The sequence below is a fragment of the Mytilus trossulus genome, chromosome 13 (genome assembly GCF_036588685.1).
Source record: "Mytilus trossulus isolate FHL-02 chromosome 13, PNRI_Mtr1.1.1.hap1, whole genome shotgun sequence".
NCBI lineage: Eukaryota > Metazoa > Mollusca > Bivalvia > Mytilida > Mytilidae > Mytilus > Mytilus trossulus.
Window position 1 is genome coordinate 54,106,271 of NC_086385.1, and position 13,386 is coordinate 54,119,656.

The 13,386-nt window shown below is 30.9% G+C and overlaps 1 protein-coding gene across 3 annotated transcripts in view; it reads right to left on the reverse strand.

The window, feature by feature from the left end:
* LOC134695467 (RNA-binding region-containing protein 3-like) overlaps nt 1–13,386 on the reverse strand; it is a 29,366-nt gene that overhangs the window by 10,734 nt on the left and 5,246 nt on the right. For all 3 annotated transcript variants that reach the window (XM_063556735.1, XM_063556736.1, XM_063556737.1), the window contains exons 3-12: nt 12,205–12,252; nt 10,828–10,934; nt 9,511–9,603; nt 5,508–5,619; nt 4,821–4,889; nt 4,282–4,391; nt 3,309–3,544; nt 2,326–2,420; nt 1,514–1,619; nt 528–622 (exon numbers count right to left, since the gene is read on the reverse strand). In XM_063556735.1, coding sequence (XP_063412805.1) covers nt 528–622; nt 1,514–1,619; nt 2,326–2,420; nt 3,309–3,544; nt 4,282–4,391; nt 4,821–4,889; nt 5,508–5,619; nt 9,511–9,603; nt 10,828–10,934; nt 12,205–12,252 — 1,071 coding nt within the window. The remainder of the gene's footprint in view (nt 1–527; nt 623–1,513; nt 1,620–2,325; nt 2,421–3,308; nt 3,545–4,281; nt 4,392–4,820; nt 4,890–5,507; nt 5,620–9,510; nt 9,604–10,827; nt 10,935–12,204; nt 12,253–13,386) is intronic.

The following is a 13,386-nucleotide window of genomic DNA, read 5'->3' on the forward strand; positions in this document are numbered from 1 at the left end:
GAATTTGATATACAGCCCTCACACTGTCGGTTTAAAAACTTTTATTACATTGGTTGCAATAAATTACATTGATTTCCCAGTTGAATAAAAACCGATAATTTCACATGTTAAATAAACGTGGTTATTTCACTCTCTGACGTCATACAACAATAGGCGTTGTCAAGACGTCGATAACGTCGGATCAAAACAAATTGTGAATGCGTAGGAATATAATATAGTTCCTTACATTTTCTGCATTAATTTCATAAAAAAAAGCCATAAATAGCCAATGTAATAAAAAGTATAACTAATCATCGTATTTGAATATCAAAAATAAGACAACTTTTGACCGAACGCCGCTATGGATTAAACTCGTGCGCATAATCCATGCGTCGTTCGGTCATGCGTTGTCTTATTTTTTATATTCAAATACGCCGATTAGTTATACTATAATTATTGTACTTAGACCAAGAATTCAACCTATCTAAATGCTAAATTAGTGTTTCCAGCATAAGTTTTTACTCCTTGTGTTTTGTTTCATGTTTTACCTGTTCACTGGTGTGTTTATTTAGATTTTTCAGATATAATCTTTTCGTTCTGTCACCTGCTTCATATTTCCTGAACACAGAATAATTCTTCCATTCTGGAATATAAAATTGTATCAAAATATAAGCTATTTAATAACCATGAACTGTAATCTGGAATATATTTGAAAATTCAACATCAAAATGAACTTTGCATTATTTAATGTTAATGAGATAACAACTGCATGCATATGGTTATATACAACTTTAATATGATGCATAACTTATGACTTTTATGATAAACATTTGTACTAAGTTTAAAATCAATGAAAAGACTAATTCATGGTATCTTAGTCAAAATTTAATCTGATACAGGATGAATCGACTAACACATATATATTTTTTTGGTTGTTGTTGGGATACTGTCTCCTGGACAACTCCCGTATTCATGCAGGAATAATCTTGGACTTTCATGATAAACATTGGTACTAAGTTTCAAGTCAATCTGATCACAAATTCATGGAGCATGTATACTTCCTTAGTCAAAAAATATAATCTGACAAAGAATGAATGGAAAAAGGGAAAAGGTTTGGTACCATTAAAACGTTTAATCCCGCTGCAAATGTTGCACCTGTCTTAAGTCAGGAATCTGCTGTACAGTAGTTGTTGTTTGTTTATGTAATTTATACGTGTTTCTCATTTCTTGTTTTTTTTTATATATAGATTAGACCGTTGGTATTCCCGTTTGAATGGTTTTGCACTAGTAATTTTGGGGCCCTTTATAGCTTGTTGTTCAGTGTGAGCCAAGGCTCCGTGTTGAAGGCCGTACATTGACCTATAATGTGTTTTTTTAAAAATTGTTATTTGGATGAAGAGTTGTCTCATTGGCATCCACACCACATCTTCCTGTATCTTTAAACAGATATTTTTTGGTTATTTTTGTTGTTTGGTATCTGTCTCCTTGGTGTATATTCATGCAAGTAACTTATTCACCATATAAATGTACAAACCACTTTGTGATATTCTTCCTTTCTTTATTTCTTCTATTGATAAGAACTTGCTTGAGTCTACTGTGTACGGTAAATTAGTGTCCTTTATTTCAATATTCTCTGATGCCTGAAATATGGTATTGACAAACAAAATTTATTGAATATTTTTTTTATTGTCTGTTGAAATTCAATATTTTAGATTTGAGATCTTGTTCAGCATTCAACTATAAACAAAATGGGAACAATGTACAGTCACCGACAATGTCTTCATCAATTGGTAAAATCCATACCCATATAATTGGCAAAAAAAAGTTCCAAGATAACAAAAGTTAAACAATTCAAAATAGTATGAAACCAAAGGCCTGATTTTTGTAAAAACAGTAAAAACTAAAGTTCAATATTTGACACATTACTTTTCTTTCTATACTTCACTTCCTTATAGTCACAATTATAAAATACATGCAGTCTTGGTAGATAGGTTTTAAAGTGATGTAATCTAAGTTATGAGTTATTTCCCTTGAATACCATTTTGGATGGGTAAATGGTTGGTTTTCTTATTTGTATAATAAAGTTGATACACACAAGTCTAATAAGAGATCCTAACTAAGTTGTAGAAATGAATTTAACAACTAAAGTTCAGAAAAGTACTTTGTATAAAGTTTAGTCATCAGTTTTACAAGTTGAATTTGGTGATTTATGAAGGACTTCGTGCACATTGATCTTGAATATGGTGACAAAAATTCTTACTTAAAAAGCATCCATTAAAATATCTATTTTTTAATATATAAGTGTGAATATTTTATCCCATTGTCAAATATTAAACCTATGATTACCTTTTTAACCGGTTCTATTTTGCCAAATCCCCCCTCAGCATGGATTTCTTCTGCTCTGTTTAATGATGATAGTACATCTGATAGAAAACCAGGTTCTGTATAAAAAGATAACAACTTGAAAATCACTTTCATTTAAATTAATTGGAAGATTGGTATGTGGATGTACAAATGAGAAACATAATCAAGTTTAAAGAACATGAAGTAAAAACATAGTGTTTACAAAAATGCTTTACACACTATTTCCCTCAAACACCTATAAATTCATTATCACTGTACTAGTATATCTATTTTTTAAGGGGCCAGCTGAATGACACCTACGGATATGGGTGTTTTTCGCTACATTGATGACCCATTGGTGGCATTTGGCTGTTGTCTGCTCTACGGTCGGGTTGTTGTCGCTTTGACACATTCCCCATTTTCTTTCTCAATTTTATTATGAGAAAAAAATTATATGTCTCTTCTGTACAAGAAACCTAATCTTTATTTTCATTGTAAATATTAGTTTTTTTGGTAAATTAAAGTGTTGTTTATTGATTGTTGGTGTTTATCACTAATTTCAACACAAATGGCTATACCATGATGGCTATACCATGATGACTATACCATGATGGCTAGCCTTCATTGAAAGAGGCAGACAAAAAAGTTTCTGGTTATTCTAACATGTTTAACATTCAAAGATATAGACAGAGTTAATGTATTTTCTAGTCAGTTTAAGGTTGTTGCTCTATGTGAAAAGTTGGTTGCATGTTTGCAATATATAAATATTGTATAAGGACTCGATGTTGTCTTATTAATTCATATTGAGATGTAACATAGACCTGCTTTTGAAAGATAAGTTTGATGCCAATATTTTTTGTTTTTTCTTGAAGTTTTTTTTGACCTATTGAACCCTCTAGTTTAGTATTCAATATTTGATAGTTTCTGGTAAGTTATTTTGATCTGTTGAACCCTCTATATTTGATAGTTTCTGGTACTTTTCTTACCTGGATTTGTTGTTTCTTGTGGTGGTTGCTCATGAACAATGGCTTCTGGTATTTTCATTTGTATTTTCTTGGCTTGAAGTTGTTCTTGTACATTTTCAAAGACTTTACTTGGCATCATGACAGGAACATTTGATTGAACAGGTATCTCTAAATTTTCTAGAAATCTTGGACGCTTGCTAGATAGTTTTGGCTTTTTTCTTATCTGTCTTTTTAATGAGGGCTGATCTGTGCTTTTTCTAAAACAAAATTAATCAATTATTTTGCAAAATACTAAAGTTTGCAAGAAATACTTTTAGTGAATTTGAAGATCATGGTTACAGTTTTGTGTATTTTGTAAACAATTTAAACTATTTTCATGACTACATTACTGAAAATTACCGTACAACGCTTTCCAGGAAAGCTTATTTAAAATCTCTCTTACATTTTGCAAACTTAACTTTCGAATTCCTCCTAACACTATCCAGACCATACTTTTAGTGAATTTGAAGATAATGGTTACAGTTTTGTGTATTTTGTAAACAATTTAAACTATTTTCATGACTACATTACTGAAAATAACCGTACATCACTTTCCAGAGCTTATTTAAAATCTCTCTTACATTTTGCAAACTTAACTTTTGAATTCCCCCTAACACTATCCAGACCATACTTTTAGTGAATTCGAAGATCATGGTTACAGTTTTGTGTATTTTGTAAACAATTTAAACTATTTTCATGACTACATTACTGAAAATTATCGTACATCACTTTCCAGGAGAGCTTATTTAAAATCTCTCTTACATTTTGCAAACTTAACTTATGAGATTCTCCCTCACATTGTGTAAAATTTACTTTTGAGATACTGATTCTCCCTCATACTTGTAAAAGTTACAATTGAAGAAATTCTCCTAAACTTTTCACTACACTATCTTTTGTCAATCTTCACTTTGTAAAACTTACTACTGCGATTCTCCCTCACATTAGTATAACTTACTTTAGAGATTCTCCCTCACTTTCTATTTCTGATTCCTCTGTACTAGAGACATCCATTGCCTCTGTCTTTGTATTGTCAGGTTCACGTATCACAGCTGATTCTTTTAATGGCTGTAAAATAAAATACAATGTGTGCAAACATTTTAGATTTTCACCAACATAATTTATGAATTACCGGTAAATCAGGGATTTTGTTACCACAAATAACTTAAAACTTTCAATTCTTCAAAATATATGGTTTTGAAGAACAGTTGTACCTAAAACTTATTTCAAACAGGATAGCACATCCACATTTTTACAGAGATGTTGTTTACCGTACCATAGAAATTTAGGAATGATTCTGGTAAACTTATTGATCCTTTAAAAAAACTTACTCTTACTTTTTTACCTAGGAATTTGATATCAACAATACTATTCTACAAAAGCAATATTTTGTAATTATCATAGACCATTTTAAGGGTGCCACACAGATAATTTATACTTACGATAGGAGGGGTAGGAGTCCATTTTAAGGGTGCCACACAGATAATTTATACTTACGATAGGAGGGGTAGGAGTAACTGCACCAAATGGAGCTGGTAAATTCATCTTATTCATTAAATGCAATACCTGAAATCAAAATAGTAACTTTATTTTGTCTCAATATATATAGAACTATCACTTGGGTGATACTGTATAACAGGTTATTTTTGCATGTGTAAACTTTAGCTTATTTACGCTGATAAAACAAAACCTCCAAAATAAATTCTGCCAATTTAAAAGTGTACATGCAATGGTAGTGATAAAAGTTTTCAATCCACCAAAATATTTTGTATACCTTATGAAATGAAAATCGCGAAATTTTACACCGTCAAAAATAACCCGCTATAAGGTATACAGCACATTTACTGTATAAACTAAGACATTTTCTCTTATTTTGTGAACTTTTAAATTTGAAAAAAAAAACATCCTAAAGTGATGTGAAGGGTTAACTCATCTTTAATGTACAAATTTTACACCTACACAAAGTTAAATGCATTTAAATTATCAAATGGCTAAATTATTCACCTAACATTACATTTCATATTTTTAAATTCCAAAAATATTTAATGTTATGACAGGAGGCTTATTAAGTTTTTTGATTATGAACAATACAACTTATCGTCCATGCACCCAGTAACTGTTGGATGTCCTCCCAGGACAAAAATCAAGGCAAGTTTCGATAATCTAAGTTCAATGTCAACGTACCTGCACATAGAACCTCGGACATGAGGCTAGAGCATTGGCTATATTTGTTATGATACTGACTGTAGGTGGTGGATACAAGTAACACAGTTTGGGGTTCTTTGGATAATTTACCCTGCAAAAAAATCTGAATTCTTATATCTAGTTGAACATAAAACAAGAGGCTCTCAAGAGCCTGAATCGCTCACCTTAATTTTTTGGTTAAATCTCTCATCAATGATTATTTTGGCTTATCAATTTATTTAAATATTCTTTGAATGGTCCTTTTTTCTTCAAAAGCAAAAAAAAATCATTTTCTCCTATGTTCTATTTTAGCCACAGGAGCTATGTTTCTTGACATGCAAGGAAATAAAATATAAAATTTATACTTGATACTCTAAAACTCATTTAGCGTAAGTTTGGCTGAAATTGATACAGCAGTTTCAAAGGAGAAGATTTTTTAAAGTAAGTCAACATGATGAACAAATTGTGAAAAAAGTCTTTAAAGGGCAATAACTCCTTAAGGGGTCAATTGACAATTTTGTAGATCTTACTTTGCTTAACATTTTTGCTATTAACAGTTTTTCTGTATCTATAATAATATTCAAGGTAATAACCAAAAACTGCAAAATTTCTTTGAAATCATACCTGAATCAAAGTGATGGATATCACTCATGGAAAGATTAGAACAGAAGTTTGAATTATTTCATATTAAGGTACGGTGGGGGAAAATGAACAATTATAAAGAAAGCACTATTGCTGAAAATTGTATTTACAGCAGGCCTTTAGAAGGAAACTAGCTTTTCCAGTATGAGGATAAATGAGCTCAAATCAAATAATATGGGTCTCTTAATATGCACAATTTTATTTAAACAGCAGTTTATAATCTAATCGAAATTATGTTGCCGGTTCTAAACATGCTTCAAAAAAACAAAAAAATTGCAAAAATTCTTCTAGTAAATGTTACCAAATATCCTTGTAAGACTAAAATTTAGACCATCAGCTAAAAGCTTTAACGTGCCAATAAAAATAGTCTAAAAATGTTGTTTTGGGGCATTTTGTAAGTTGAAACAGAGGTTATATGGCATTGAAAATTAAAGTTTTAGAGTGCTTTTTGATCAAATTTTGATGTATTTTTCAACCAATTTTATTTTTCAACGTAAACTAATTAAAAAACTAATTTTATTGAAATGTGGATTCTTTCTTGATTGCAAAAATATATATTTACTTCAAATGAAAATTCAAATGACTAAAATAGACAAAATGATTGACATGATTGAGGGAAATAAACTAATAAACAATGGTTTGTTATAATTAAAAATTTATAAATTTTAACTGTTTCAAGCCAATTCCTGATAAAAAAGTGAACTAATCTAAATTGTTAATTAATCACAGATGATTATTGGAAATTTATCAAGTAAATTATAGGCCATACTTAAATACCTTTTATATATTCATATTTATATTCATATTTCATTTTTTTTTTAGATCATGTTAATCCATTAATCATTTATCTTTCAGATATTTACAGAATTACTTTATGTAATGTAGATCAAAAGTAATTGGCAATAAATAAATCTATCATCCTTATAAATATCAAACAAACAATACACACATTTGTGTAATCAATTATGAGGTCAAATACTTGTGTATTAAGAATTAGATGCATATTGTAGTGGTCTGTAATTATGTAACACTGAGGTTGATAGGTAATGTGGTCAATTTGATTGGCAGTTTAGGAGGTGGGGCATTGTAATTAAAGGTCCACCTTGTCTCTGATTGTTTAGTGATAATGACAGGTGTCAATCATACTAGTTGAATCAATACCACTTACCTAACCAAATGTTTTTAAAAAAGCCTGCACATCAATACACCTTAATGACATACATTCTTGAATGAACTGCTCCAATAATATACCCAGTTTTTTCAGTTTATTTGTGTATTATGTGCACATACATGAGAACTATAGGGAACTATATTTTAGTGTGAATACATTAAGTAACAGCAGCTAACCTGTCCTGTTGTTAGGGAGGGTGGTGCCTAAGTAAAGATTTAGAACAAGTTCTAATCTTTCCAAAAACCAGTTACCCAATTCGGCTGAAAATTTCAGGACAGGTAGACCTTGACCTAATAAATACTTTAACTTCTTGTCTTTTTTGCTCTAAATGCTGGAGTTTTTGAGATATAAGCCAAAAACTGCATTTTACCCTGTGTTCTATTTTTAGCCATGACGGCCATGTTTTTTGACGAAATAGAAAATAAAACACAAGCTTTATTTTATACACCCTACTGATCATTCAGTTGAAGTTTAGTTGAATTTGGTTGAGTAGTTTTAGAGGAGAAGATTTTTTAAAGTTAGCAAATATGATGAACAAATTGTGAAAAATTGTCATTAAATGACAATAACCCCTTAAGGGGTCAATTGGCAATTTTGGTCATAGTTACTTATTTGTAGATCTTACTTTGCTGATCATTTTTGCTGTTTACAGTATATCTTTATCTATAATAATATTCAAGATAATGACCCAAAACTGCAAAATTTCCTTAAAATTACCAATTAAGTGGCAGCAACCCAACAATGGGTTGTTTGATTCAAGGGTCCGGAAACGGTCATATTTGCCAGTCATGTCCTAAACTGAAACTATAATGTCCTAAACTTTTAATTGGGATTTAGGTCAAATTTTATTTTTCAACCGTAATAATTTCGGTCATTTCGTTGAGATCGACTTTCAAAATCGCTATTTTGAACATATTTTTGTTTTGTTATCGACTTCCTGTAATTAAACTGCCACTTCATTAAAGTGTTATAATCCTGAGGGCCCTCCTAATAACTATATTAATGCCCTGGGGAGCTATTGGCTAATGATTGCTAATCTCTTTACCTGTGTTTTTAATTCACACCTGGCAATTAATCACAAGCTCCAAACTATTATTATAAAGAAATAAAAATTCCATACCAACTGGCTTCATTTTTTAATTACTCAACAGGTCAGACAATTGTCAATTATGATTTAAAATTAAATTAAAACTTGAAATTTTTTTTTTTTTTTACTTCGAACACACATGCTTTGTTTATTATGTAACACGCATGTTTGAAATTCTCTTCCACAGATTTAGACAATTAATTGTAAATATAAAATAATTTCATCCTAAATAAAGCTAGTGCAACTATTTTAATTAATATCACTATTAAAGGTAAAATATTAAAAAGCCGATGATTTCCTGTGATTTGGATAAACAAAACTAATCCCGGAAATGAGTCGGGAATTGTTCGTTTTAGTATTGACGCAGTACATCCGGTTTGAATTTTGACCTCAGAATCAAAGGAAACGTAAGTAAAAACTGAGAATATTATCATTTTGAGTCATTAAAATCATTTTATTTATAAACTGTTGCCTTCCCTTAATTGCTCTTAAACGATTTTTGGAAAAAGGTAGGACAAATCATGAAGTAAATGCGATGCAACAGTGAAACAAGTTTGTTGATGCTACAAACATGACGATCGAGTATGAGCATACTCATAATGAGTCTCATGCAGTAATGTGATTTTGACAATCATTTTTTGAAAAGGGGCACCAACTTTTAAGTTGTATGAAAATGACCGAAATTAGGTGAAAAAGTTTCCGGATCCTTGGTTTGATACATCTGAAAATTCCAGGGCTGATAGATCTAGACCTAATGAACATTTCCCCCCCCCCCTCCCCCCCCCCCCTCCCCGACAGACGCCAAGTGATGAGAATAGCTCACATTTCTTTTTAGGAAAGGTGAGCTAATGATATCTTCCTTCTCCAATATTACAATTATCAAATCACCTAATGAATAACCAAGTTTATTTTCCTTTCAAATGTACATTGCCACACAGGAGTGCGATTATACAAAACTACAAGTAAGAAATGAAAAAAAATGTTAATTCCATAATGTTGTTCACCTTTACAAATTGAAAGTTGTGATTATTTATAAATGCGCATTATACATGAACTTTTACGGTACTTGAAAAGATATCTTGGTTAATTTGTTATGAACTTACCCCCATTTTTTATACACTGTATCAGATGATGGCAGATTCTGTGTTTTATCTTCTGTTCTCTTGTCCTGTTTCTCTTCTGTGACCTTTCTTCCCCTAATAAAGCAATAAAATTATTACAGGGCACCTGTTTCAAATTCAAGGACCTACATTGTACATGTACCATGACTGACCAAAAATTTGCACTAGTTGACCAAAAAACATTTTACACCCATGTCACATTTCCTGTCAAAAATGACAAACAGTATTGTATACAGTCTTAATTCCGATTTCATAATACATTTTAAACAGATAATATCAGTTTTTCATCAATTTATGTGTTTTAATATTGCTTTGTTACAATCAGCCTCTATTCCCCTGTTGGTGAACTTCTGCTGTTGTTTTTTCTATGGTCAGGTTGTTGTCTCTTTGACACATTCCCCATTTTCAGTCTCAATTTTATTTATTCCACAATTTTAAATGTAGGTAAAAACTTAAATCAAATAGTTTCAGGGTGGAGGGTTAACATTGCTGCAAGTTGTGTTAATTTAAAATCGATTTTACAAATTAATTTTTCCCAAGTTAAGTTAAGAGGGGGGGGGGGGGGGGTCTGTGAAAAAACTATGTGAATTTATTTTTTAATCCTACATTGACCTTTTGATGTCGTCCCTTAGATAAAGGAAAACAATTTTAGAATATTTAGAGGTACGGGCAAATGCAAAACTTAATACCTCTCTGCTACACTAATTTCATGAAGTATATGTGCACTTAAGGTTGTACCTAACACTGCAGGGAGCTAACTCTGTAAAATCAGCTTAACATTTTAATTACGTTGTGTTGTAATAGGAATATTATGCTTCTCAATGATCAAAATTGGTGTTTGTCAAACTGCTATATAATGCCTAAAATAAAATATTGTTTGTTTCCCCAATCCCGACCGACCCTGCAAAAATGCTCCGACTCATAAAATTTTAATGTCAAAACTAAGATAAATATTATTTTATTCATTTCCATTTGGCAGGCTTGCCAGATCGACGGACCTACTTTCAGCTTTTGGAAAAAATAAAATTATTTCCCTACCTACCTACCTATCCACACCTGGTTTGGCAGGGTCGGAATTGGGGAAACAAACAATATAATAATTTAGGCCTAACCAGTGTAATTTTTCTGATGAAACTGTTGGCTCAATTTTTTATTTTTTTTAATTTTTGTTAAGGGGTCAAAGTAAATACTTTGACAAAACTTTATGAAAATTAAACGAGCCTAATTAATTTTAGTGAAAGTGTTGGGTACCTCCTTAATAATCTATCAAAACACATCCATATATATCTTTCTCCATACCTTTGATTGTCTGATATGGATGGGAAATGTTTCTGGTGAGATTTCTTAGCAAACTCTGCCACAAGTTTACATCCTAATACCTCAAGTTGATGTAACCTGTTTAATGCCTGCAAAAAACACATGATTGAATTATTTTTACAAATACTAGCATGTTTAACCCCGCCATATTATTTATGTATGTGCCTGTATCAAGTCAGGTCAGTCACCGTCAGTGGTTGTCATTTGTTTATATGTTACATATTTGTTTTTTGTTCATTTTTTGTACATCAATAAGGCTATTAGTTTTCCCATTTGAATTGTTTTACCTCATCATTTCGGGGCCTTTTTTAGCTGACTATGCAGTATGGGTTTTGCTCATTGTTCAAGTTGTTAATTTTTGTGTCATTTTGGTCTTTTGTGGAGAGTTGTCTCCTTAGCAATTATGCCACACCTTCTTTTTTTATATTTATGGAAATGATGGATTTTTGACAAACAACAGTTACTATCTTATTAAGGTGTAATACCACCAAATCATGGTACGTCACATCCGGTTGCATATGAAAGTAGGTCTTAAAAAATATTCCCTTGAATTTGACCGTTGTAGGTAATTAATCCTACATTTTATTGCAGTAAAACTATTTCTGTGTCATAAACATATGTCTTGGGTATTTCAAAACACCATTATTTTTTATTTGTGATTTCTATAGAAAATTGTGTAATCTTGAGGTTACATGGTGACTAAACCTTGTACACAGATAGAATAAGGAGAGAAATTTGATTGGTTAACTTCCAATGATGGTTATTTTCTTATATGCAATGAAATGTGATGTGAAACTTTTTCTATAGAACTGGACAGGATAAAACTTTACTCATGCCAAGTATTTATTTATTTGAAACAAAGATAAATTCTGCACAATTTTTTGAAAAGTGCAAATTTAACAAAGACTAATAGGGGAATATCAATGGTGGTATTACACCTTAAAGTTCTTTAAGACTCAAGATTATGTTTTAATTAATTTGAAACAACACATATGCACCATATACAATCATTGACAATTGTACATATTGTTTCATATGTTATATTTTATCAAGTAACAAGAATGTGTCCACACTACACGGATGCCCCACTCGCACTATCATTTTCTATGTTTACTGGACCGTGAAATTGGAATATATTCTCTAATTTGGCATAAAAATTAGAATGATCTTATCAAAGGGAACATGTGTACTAAGTTTCAAGTTGATTGGATTTCAACTTCATCAAAAAATACCTTGACCAAAAACTTTAACCTGAAGTGTACAGACGAATGAATAGACGGACAGACCAACGGCCGGACTGACGAACGTACGGACAAACGAACGGAAGCTCTCGTAGGTGGGGCATAAAAACAAACAAACCTTAGCGGCATGCATACTGTCTGAGAATGTAACAAATGCTGTATGTTTCTGTAAAAAAGAAAAAAACGTAATTATTAGATAAATCCATATATTCTAAAAAAAAATCCATATATTTGTCTTGTACATTTATATCATTAACAAAATATGTTAATGAAGCGATTCTTTATGTTTTCCACCATTTGTGTAGCATAAACAACTGTTTGAATGTAGGTATTACATGTACATGTATTAGTTGATGGTTTTTTATTGAGTTAAGCCTGCCAATTGATATTTTATAGTGTGTTTTTCTATGTTGTAATGTTATGCTATTGTTTCAAAAAAAGGGAGAAGGTTTGGTACCATTAAAACGTTGAATCCTGCTGCAAATGTTTGCACCTGTCCTAAGTCAGGAATCTGAAGTACAGTAGTTGTTGTTTGTTTATGTAACTTATATGTGTTTCTCGTTTTTTTTTTATATAGATTAGACCGTTGGTTTTCCCATTTGAATGGTTCTACACTAGTTATTTTGGGGCCCTTTATAGCTTGTTGTTCGATGTGAGCCAAGGCTCCGTGTTGAAGGTTGTACATTGACCTATACTGGTTTACTTTTTTTAAAATTATTATTTGGATGGAGAGTTGTCTCATTGGCACATACACCACATCTTCCGATATCTATATATGTTTATATTATATTATTGTTACATTTTGAGTTATTCAGATGACACCAGGGGAGATGAGTATTGCATGTATTGTACTAACCGATTTTACCCTTTTTGAATAAAGTAATTATTTTATTTACTAGAGTGTGAAATCATAGGTCCAAAGTCTTAATGAAACTTTCAAATCATTATAGTGTTTCATTTTTATTAGAGTTTATTAGAATAAAAAAAATACATAGGAAAATATTTTAACTAATAAATATTATTAATAGGATATAAGCTCCATACATATATCCTATTATACCTTTTTATACCATTATGATTTAATCGATCATACAAGTATTAATTAACTTTTTATACTTTGTGTCGAATACTGTATTATGTATTTTCACATGTTTCATCTTAAAAAATAAAATAATTACAAAGAAACAATGTTACATGTGTATTCTGTATTAGAATGTGTGTTCTCAGGTTGTCGTATTATTCACATTAATAAAAACCTTGCAGTAATTTTAGAATTTACAGTAAACATATTTGTATATAT